The sequence below is a fragment of the Bufo gargarizans genome, chromosome 1 (genome assembly GCF_014858855.1).
Source record: "Bufo gargarizans isolate SCDJY-AF-19 chromosome 1, ASM1485885v1, whole genome shotgun sequence".
Classification (NCBI taxonomy): Eukaryota; Metazoa; Chordata; class Amphibia; order Anura; family Bufonidae; genus Bufo; species Bufo gargarizans.
In genome coordinates this window covers 513,878,934-513,889,553 of record NC_058080.1, presented here as the reverse complement: position 1 = coordinate 513,889,553, position 10,620 = coordinate 513,878,934, and the positions used below count along the sequence as shown (strand labels likewise).

General features: G+C 40.1%; 1 protein-coding gene across 1 annotated transcript in view; it reads right to left on the bottom strand.

Moving 5' to 3' along the window:
* Positions 1-4,053: 4,053 nt before the first annotated feature.
* Positions 4,054-10,620, bottom strand: part of LHX5 (LIM homeobox 5) — a 37,993-nt gene continuing 31,426 nt past the window's right edge. The window contains exon 5 of the mRNA XM_044288700.1: positions 4,054-4,421. Coding sequence (XP_044144635.1) covers positions 4,054-4,421 — 368 coding nt within the window. The remainder of the gene's footprint in view (positions 4,422-10,620) is intronic.

Genomic DNA, 10,620 nt, shown 5'->3' with positions numbered 1-10,620 from the left:
TACATAAAAATAAAAAAAATACTCACCTCTCTTCATCGCCTCTCGTAGCCTTAGCTCGGGTGTCCCGGCGCAGGCAGTCAGGAACACATCAACGTGCCCTCCTGTGCTGCGTCATCCCGTCATCCCGTGAAACCTGGCGCAGGAGGTCACGGTGATGTAATTGCGATCTCCTGCGCTATTCTACTGCTTCATAGGCTTCAGGCCTGGCCTGAAGCTTATGAGGCAGAACAGAGGGGATGGGAGCCATAGGCTTCCATCACCCTCATTATACTGCCTGCTGCCTGGCGCCCCCTACAACTTGGCGCCTGGGGAAATCCCCCCCCCACACACACACACGCTACCCAAATGGCTCCCAACTCTTCCCTGACCAATGACATCCAGCAGTGGCTTTCTCCTCTCTACCCACATGCATGTTCAGCTGAACATATGTATATGGGGGAGTTGGGATACCATACAACCTAAAGGCAGTAGGCACTCTAGAAAAAATGGTGACCTTTGTTCTTGTGTATTATTGGCCATCCATTATGTATTATTGGCAGAGTGCACATATTTTATGTTGTTAGGGTACATCCACATCGGATGACTCCACTGCTAAATTTCTATCACTTGAGGTGAGCAGTGTAGTGCTCTGAAATCAGCCGTCGCAATAATCACTTTGCAAATGTTGAACACTGTGGGTAAAACTTGCAGCATAGACTGAATTGCTTAGGATTGAAAACCCGCAGGCAGTTTACAGGTGAAACTCGAAAAATTAGAATATCGTGCAAAAGTCCATTTATTTCAGTAATGCACCTTAAAAGGAATCGCATTAATGCAGCTTAAAATTAGAATTTTGTGAAAAGGTTCAATATTCTAGGCTCAAAGTGTCACACTCTAGTCGGCTAATTAATCCATACCCCCTGAGCAAAGGGTACCTCAAAATTGTGACTTTGGGGTTTCATAAGCTGTAAGCCATAATCATCCAAAATTATAACAAATAAAGGCTTCAAATATCTCGCTTTGCATGTAATGAGTCTATCACATATGTTAGTTTCACCTTTTAAGTTGCATTACAGAAATAAATGAACTTTGCACGATATTCAAATTTCTGTTTCACCTATATGTTGCATGTTTTTGTTTTGTTTTTTATCCCATTCACTTTGCTGGTACTGTAAAAGGCTGTGGATTTGCTGTATACAAATATGCTGCTGCAAACCCGCTGCATTTATGTCCCTTGTGGAGCGTACCCTTGTACAGGATAGTGCAGGGATTATTTTGTGTCATAAATCTATCTGTTTAAACTAGTTCCGTTAACTTAAGAGAAAAAATGAAGGAAGTTTACATTCTTGCAAAAAACTTAAAAACGCCCAATTGAGTGAATGAGTGCTTCAGTATCCAGGCACAGCCAGTACACACTGTACGGAGCTATGTGTACAAAATAGTAAAAACAGCGGTGCTGAGAATTAGCCCTCCATTGATGTGACATCGATGACCTAGCCTTAGAATAGTTAGCTCTAGAAAATTCCTTTAAAGGGCTTCTGTCACCCCACTAAAGTCATTTATTTATTTTTGGCTAGTTACATTCCTTATAGTGCGATATATGAGAATATAATGTTGTTACTTACTTTCATGCGGCCGTTTCTTAAGAAAACGAAGTTTTATAATATGCAAATCAGGTCTCTACCAGCAAGTAGGGCGTCTACTTGCTGGTAGCCGCCGCAAAAAAACGCCCCCTCGTCGTGTTGATTGACAGGGCCAGCCGTGATCTCCTCCTCCGGCTGGCCCTGTCAGCATTTTAAAAATCGCGCGCCTCTGTGGATTCGGCGCAGGCGCTCTGAGATGCGGAGGCTCGTCTCCTCAGAACTCCCCCAGTGCGCCTGCGCCGATGACATCACCGAAAGAGAAGACGTCATCGGCGCAGGTGCACTGAGGGAGTTCTGAGGAGACGAGCCTCCTCATCTCAGAGCGCCTGCGCCGAATGAACAGAGGCGCGCGATTTTTAAAATGCTGACAGGGCCAGCCGGAGGAGGAGATCACGGCTGGCCCTGTCAATCAACACGACGAGGGGGCGTTTTTTTGCGGCGGCTACCAGCAAGTAGACGCCCTACTTGCTGGTAGAGACCTGATTTGCATATTATAAAACTTCGTTTTCTTAAGAAACGGCCGCATGAAGGTAAGTAACAACATTATATTCTCATATATCGCACTATAACGAATGTAACTAGCCCAAAAAAAAAAAAAGACTTTAGTGGGGTGACAGAAGCCCTTTAAGGCCTCATGCACACGACCATAGTTTTGGTCCATGTCTGATCCAAATTTTTGGCGGATTGCACACAAACTCATTCATTTCTATGTGTCCGCAATGCAGACAGAGCACTGATGTCATCATTGTGCTGTCCGCATCCATGGTGCAAATCATAGAACATGTCCTATTCTTGTCTATTTTGCGGAAAAGAATAAACCGTTCTAGTGAAGGGAGTGAGAAGATTGCAGGTTGCATGCGGCAGATATCGTTATTTTGCGGATCCGCAGTTTGCGCAAGGCAAAATGGATACAGTCGTGTGCATGAGGCCGAATTAAAATAAATGTTTATAAAATAAATATGTTGGATAAAGATTATAGATGGAAGAAAAGATGGAACGTTGTATGGTGGAAACATCATAGGTAAACAACATGGAAGGCTTTCTGCCATAAAAATTTCTGTATTAAGCATTCGAGACAAAAAAAGATAATGGACACACATTATGTGCAACAGATACAGATTTCTTAACAGAATGCAACTACAAAAATGTTGGAAAGGAAAAGGCTGGTGAACATTGTACAATAAATAAGGAAACACAAAACGTACTTTATTTTTTCATTTCTTTATACAAAATAAGTAAGCTTAGAAGCTTCTCAAATTATAGTACAGTAAAAGGGGCTTCCATACTGCCCCCTCCTCTCGTCTCCCATGAATTAATTTGTGGGGGGGCTGGGAGATTACAGAAAAAAAAACAACAGATTTTTGCACAATTTCTTCGAGGTGCATGAGTAATAGATAAGGTGATTTTTTTTTTGCCTAACATCAGCAAAAGACAAATCCTACAAACTTGCCACTAGAGGACATCCTAACACCACATTGTTGGTACACATCAAACCTCTAGAACTATTTTTAAAGGTTTTTCTTTCTTCGTTGAATTTTATCCTCCGATTGTGAGAACATAAGGGTTATATAGTTGACACCCATTTCTCAAGCACACTGGGTTAATGCCAGCTAAGAATTTAATCAATGCAAAAACTTAGAGTGGGAGCAATATCTAAATCCATCATATTAGCATGTTCAGGTCTGCTAACACTTTTTATTGCTGCGAAAACTGCCCAGCATCACAGCGGATGCCTAAGATATAGAACTTTTTGTCACAAATGACTCAATAGTGACCATGAGGTTTGGCTTCTGGTTCAGTTTTTCTTTCTGTATTGTTGTCAATAGAAAATTCTATAAAGAATTGCAAAACAGAGATGAAATAAACTATTTGGAATATAAGCTTTTTGCTGATGATCTGAATGTTAAATGATTTCTTCTTTTAATCATCTCTTGGAATTGATTCAGAAGACACTAGTAATAGAAAGTTACAGGTAGGAAAATTGGTCCCAATCCATCTGGTAAACTAGGAGTTTCACTGGCTTTCCAATAAAGAGGGAGGAGGCAGTCTATTCAACAGCCATGGAGGTGAATTTTGGTTTCAGTGCCATATTGGTCCCAATGAAGAATCTTATCCCGATATAATGGTCCTGTATTTCAGGATAAGATACAAGGAGACAGGCTGGAGGTGTACTGTCAGGGAGTTGGCTTTTGGTTGTGTCTGTACTCTTTCATTTTGGTATTTTACTTTGTCCCTTTTGTCAAAGGAGTGTTTATTTCGAGCTCAGCATGGGGCTTTGTGTTGTCGAGCAGGAGGTACTCCAGGACAGCTTATACTCTACTTTATGCAGGATGAAGTCTTTGTCCTATTACTTTAAAAGGATCAAATAAAAAACAAATGCTTGATGAGTGGTCAATGGCAAGAGTAAGTTTATCCCCCAAGCTTCCAATTATTACCACACTGTGGCCTCGTTAATGTCAGGGTTTTGATGGGGTATAGGACCATTAAAGCCACTATTGCTAGACATAGAAAATGGCGGACTTGGACCACTGCCGAACACTTCCCCAGATATTGGATGCAGTGAGCCTGTCATACCAGGCTCTGGACTGGGTGTATCAGGGTGAGATATCATGTCCGCATATCTTTGGTTTTCTGAAGGGTGGTGGCCAGCTAGTGGTGGTTCTAGAGAACCAAGAGGGGTTGAACCAGGCCCTGAATTCTGTAAGTAGCTGGAATCTGCCGGCGATTGTGTCTGGGAGGACGGAGGACCATGAGGGAAAAAATCATAGTTTCCACTTCCATAATAATCTCCTTGGTAATCTGCAAAAGTAGAGACAGGAAAATAGATTGAAAATAGTGGAAAATAAAGCAACATTCATAAGGACAGTGTGGTTATAAGCATAATTCCATAATCTATCATTTCTAATTAATCCTCATACGGAAATGTCTTGGGCATTGTCAGTAACAAAGGCAACATTTGAGCAGAGCGTCATAGACCAGTCTGTGGTGTTAAGGCCTAGCATGCATAGCTTTTTAGCCTATTTTGTCTCCAGAAGGTCTACATTTGGCCTTTTATGCATGTTCTCACAGTGCAGTACCTAGCGTAAAGAATCATAAGCTCGTCTTGGTGGCTGTGGTACATGAGATAACACCAGAAAGCAGCTCTTTTGTGTGTTTTCTTGTGAATATATAATTTATTCTGTCAATGCAGGAGAGTCCTGCAGATAAAACCCGCCATAGGATTAAAAAGCAGATGACAGGCATATGAAAACTACAAGTGGAAGAAAAGACAAAAAGAATGAAAGGAGAGAGAAGCCACTGTGAAACCAGAACTTGCTTTGCATTAATTAAGACCAAGACGGGAAAGGTGAGAAATTCATTTTTTTTCCTCACAAGTTTTAACTTAGGTGGAAAAACTGTTTTATAAAAAAAATACAACAATTTAGGCGAGAAGAGACTTTTGCTTGGGGGCAAGGCTGACATCATCCAGCAAAATTTGCTGTGCTTTACTCATAAACTCATGCAATTCGTATATAGAAGAAATTTGGAGGCCTAAGATAAAGCTATATACAGTTGCAAGAAAAAGTATGTTAACCCTTTGGAATGATATGGATTTCTGCACAAATTGGTCAAAAAAAGAGGATCTGATCGTCATCTAAGTCACAACAATAGACAATCACAGTCTGCTTAAACTAATAACACACAAATAATTAAATGTTACCATGTTTTTATTGAACACACCATGTAAACATTCACAGTGTAGGTGGAAAAAGTATGTGAACCCCTAGACTAATGACATCTCCAAGAGCTAATTGGAATGAGGTGTCAGCCAACTGGAATCCAATCAATGAGATGAGATTGGAGGTGTTGGTTACAGCTGCCCTGCCCTATAAAAAATACACACCAGTTCTGGGTTTGCTTTTCACAAGAAGCATTGCCTGATGTGAATGATGCCTCACACAAAAGAGCTCTCAGAAGACCTACGATTAAGAATTGTTATCTTGCATAAAGCTGGAAAGGGTTATAAAAGTATCTCCAAAAGTGTTGCTGTTCATCAGTCCACGGTAAGACAAATTGTCTATAAATGGAGAAAGTTCAGCACTGCTGCTACTCTCCCTAGGAGTGGCCATCCTGTAAAGATGACTGCAAGAGCACAGCGCAGACTGCTCAATGAGGTGAAGAAGAATCCTAGAGTGTCAGCTAAAGACTTACAAAAGTCCCTGGCATAAGCTAACATCCCTGTTAGCGAATCTACGATATGTAAAACACTAAACAAGAATAAATTTCATGGGAGGATACCACAGAGGAAGCCACTGCTGTCCAAAAAAAGCATTGCTGCACATTTACAGTTTGCACAAGAGCACCTGGATGTTCCACAGCAGTACTGGCAAAATATTCTGTGGACAGATGAAACCAAAGTTGAGTTGTTTGGAAGAAACACACAACACTATGTGTGGACAAAAAGAGGCACAGCACACCAACATCAAAACCTCATCCCAACTGTAAAGTAAGGTCGTGGGGGGTCATGGTTTGGGGCCGCTTTGCTGAGTCAGGGCCTGGACGTATTGCTATCATCGAAGGAAAAATGAATTCCCAAGTTTATCAAGACATTTTGCAGGAGAACTTAAGGCCATCTGTCCACCAGCTGAAGCTAAACAGAAGATGGGTGTTGCAACACGACAATGACCCAAAGCATATGAGTAAATCAACAACAGAATGGCTTAAACAGAAGAAAATACGTCTTCTGGAGTGGCCCAGTCAGAGTCCTGACCTCAACCCGATTGAGATGCTGTGGCATGACCTCAAGAAAGCGATTCACACCAGACATCCCAAGAATATTGCTGAACTGAAACAGTTCTGTAAAGAGGAATGGTCAAGAATTACTCCTGACCGTTGTGCACGTCTGATCTGCAACTACAGGAAACGTTTGGTTGAAGTTATTGCTGCCAAAGGAGGTTCAACCAGTTATTAAATCCAAGGGTTCACATACTTTTTCCACCTGCACTGTGAATGTTTACATGGTGTGTTCAATAAAAACATGGTAACATTTAATTCTTTGTGTGTTATTAGTTTAAGCAGATTGTGATTGTCTATTGTTGTGACTTAGATGAAGATCAGATCACATTTTATGACCAATTTGTGCAGAAATCCATATCATTCCATAGGGTTCACATACTTTTTCTTGCAACTGTACATATATAATTGTCTAACTCATCAATAAAAGTTGGTGGCATGTCCATAAAAAGAATATGTTTTATGCTGGTACAGTTTTACAGTATGCATATGACAATTCCCAGATATGGATGCAGGTCTATAATCTTCTCCATCATTGAAAAGGCCAAGTGTCTTCCTGAGATGTTGACAAAGTTCAGCATCTTTGATGCAATGAGATAAACACCTCCCTCAATACTAGCTTGTCTCGGGTCAGCACGCTCATACCCTAATTAATGGTAAATAATAAGCCAAACACTTAGCAGAAATAAATCACATCGCTAGCAGAATGAAACCTATTTGTAAGTGTGGCAAGGCATTAAGTGTTCAGGGTATGCTGGGCTGCGTCAGGAGGAACAGGAGAATACAAAGATGCAGGGAGGGAGCAGATGGGGAAATAATTACTTTTTAGGCTACTTATTACACAATGAAAAAGACTGAACAAAAATGATATAAAATATAGATGCCAAACCTACAGATCTTTAGCACAAATCTATTATTTAAATGAATAAATAGGGGGGGGGGGGGGGAATTCTAACATAAACACCGTTATTTCGGGGTGCTAGATGTAAATGTAAAAAGGATCCTGTTTGAAAGGATCCATGGGTCAGATTTAGTATCCTTTTAATTGAATTTGTGGCTAAACCACCTAGAGGAGAAGGAATAAAGCCATGTATTTGGATTCTTTTGTTTTGCTCTTTGCTCAGAATGAAAGAACCGATTCTGTAATCTCTTGACATACAAATCTATTCAGGGCACAGAATGCACAGCTCTTGGTAAACAGACATCCCCATTCATACAGCTCAAAGAAACAAGACACATCTAACTTGTAACAGATCACAAAGACGTGGGAAGGGGGGTGATGTCTAGAGGAGAAGGGAAAATCTGAGATTCGGGAGAGAGGGAGGCAGAGATGCGGAAGGGTTTGAAGGAGGAATATACGGTATGTTAGGAACAAGGATGGAAAATTTCTTCAAAGAAAGACAGGGGCGCTCGGGAAGGGAGGTGTGAGAGAGGAAGCAGGTAAAATGGAAGAGACGTACCAATATAAGATATAGACATTAATAGCACAAGCTTGTGAAAGAAGCTGACTATTGTACATGTATATTAAGAAATATATTTTAAAAAAAAAAATTAACTAGAAACAGCAGGATATATCTAGAACTAGAATGGAATGATAGATAGATAGATATTTTAGATTTAGACAGATAAGACATATATTTTAGAAAGATGATTAGATAGATAGATATAATTATAGAAATACATAAAGAGAAAGATGATTTGATAGATTGCAGATAGATATTTTAGATAGGTAAGAAATATATTCAAGAAAGATGATTGTAGAGATAGATAGATAGATATGAGATAGATAGATGATAAATATTTTAGACAGATAGATATAAGATTATAAGTAGATAGATACAATATTTTAGATAGACAGACAGATAGATAGATAATAGATGGATACAAGATTATAGATAGATTTGATATATTAAAGAAATCCATGCATCTATGTATGTGAGCTAGTAGAGCAGAACACTTTATGGTGGAGGTCTTTGTCGAATCTGTTTGGTCATATTGTAAGTGGCAGTAACATTGTAAGGAGGTGAACAGAGAGGAAGACGAGAGAAAACATAGAAAAGATAGGTGAATAGGTCAAATATGTGAAAAACGGGGAAAAAAAAACTGCCGCAGCATTTTATTACTCTTAGATTATTGATGTCTGAGATTCACGGGTACATGACACACATAATAATTGTAATGGGTAAATTGTGAATCAGAAGAAGGAGAAAACAAACAGAGAAAGGCAGGGTACCCTGCTCTCTTCCAATCACCCTCCATATGTTCAAACAATGTGAAGGTAATTGGAACAACTGTTGTCTGAATAAGGTACAAAGAAAGCAGCTGTGCTATTGTCCCCTACAACACTACAGAGAGAAAGATGGAGAGAGTGAGCGGAGAGTAAGAAGGGGGAGGAAGAGAGGGGAGAGCAGACTGCTGGGGAGCACATAGCAGGGAAAACCCTGAGGGGGCATGCCACCTCCACAATGACACTTCTATTTTACTTTTTACTTGCCGCTCAAGAAAAAGTTTAGAGGAAGTAGGAAGGAGACCTTTAAGAGGTGATGGCTGCAGTAAGAGGCGGAGGTGGTGATGGTGGTTAGAGGATTGAGAGGGAAAAGGAGATTAAAGAGACCTCAGGAAGAAACCTTACGAAAATCCTTCTCTTGGCGGCTTTGCAATCATTTAATCTTTGAAAATGAGGTTTCTGGGTAGGGCAAAGGTATTTTAGGGATAAAGAAACTAAAATCCTTTACTATTCCTTAAATGGGCACTGATAGGGGTCAACACAAGGAATGTCATACATCTTAAATAAAATATGGGTTTTCATGATTGACCTTTTTGTTTAAAAAAAAAAGAATTTAAAGAGATTGGATAACTTTAATCTGTGCAGAGCTTGGCATGGAACATACTTTCTATATGAGTCCCGTAGTGTCGCAAGCAAAAACAGATTAAACATTTTGGTATGCTTTTGGTCACGCATCATGGGAACGTAGTGCTGGCCCCATTGTCAAGAGCAGCAAAGAGTGAGAGATTATTAAGAATGGGGCCTGAAAATGCTGAACATAATATATGGTGACTACATTGATTTGACTAAAAGATTTGTGGTGTAAAAACGGATTTTAATAAAAATTAAGCATACTGACAGACAAAACCTAACATCATGTGTGGTGCTCCTGGCTTATGCTCACAATACATAAGGGTGGTCTGCCCCCTTCGCCCCCAGTTGATTGCAAATTCCAATATAGAAAACATTTCAGGGCAAAAGGCAATCAACCATTCGTAGGAATTTGCCCCTGACATTTGCTGCTAGGAGGTATCTAGATAAGGTACAATCTAAGGGTAAACATAGCATATGTGTGACCTGTGCAGCTGCCCAGGGGCTCAGTAGGTAAGGTGGCCCACTGTCCCCTTAAAATATCTTCTTACTGTCTATTACATTGAGCTAATTAATTTATTAGTTCAAAATTATTAGCAAACTCTTTAGGGGGAGTTTATCATGAGGGGAATTACTGATATCAGTTTTGCTTGAGCCTGCGTTGCCATTATTTGTACCAAATTTATCAAATGTCACTAGTTGTTTGATAAGTTTGGTTTATCTTTAATATGTCTGTTGATGTTACTCCATTTTTTATGCCACCCCCTAGCATGAACTTGCGACTTTTCAATGCCTTAAATCTGGCCTACAACTCATTAACATAGCTAACCGCAGCCACTTTTGGAAACTGGACTAAGTGGTGTAAGTCGCAGGTTTTGAATAAGGAAGCCCAAAAAGTCACAAAAACCTTTTTTTAAGACATCTGGAAGCCAGAATTCTGAAGAACAGGGTGCAATAAATCTCCCCATAATGCTCTGTGACTAGCCAGGAGCTTTATCTGTTCTTGCACAGGGGCCCTCTGCTGTCTGTACCCAGCTTGGGTGCCATTTCATAATGGTCTGTACTTTGGAGTAGGTTAGAAGTATTAGTAAGTGAGGGTAACCAAAGTTACATGTTCTTAAACAAATACTCATTTCCGATAAAAAAAAAATAGGCTATATACTTTATTTATAAAAAAAACACAAAAGAAAACTAATTACAGACACATTAACACTGTGGATCTGTCGATCAAACGAGGCATGGTCCAGTCTCACAAAACTTCATATCCATATTCCAATTTTGGTATTCACCAGTAAGGATCAATACTGCCTTCCATCTCACAGGTGGCATCCCAGTCAGCTGAGCATCTGTCTAAAGGTACATCACACT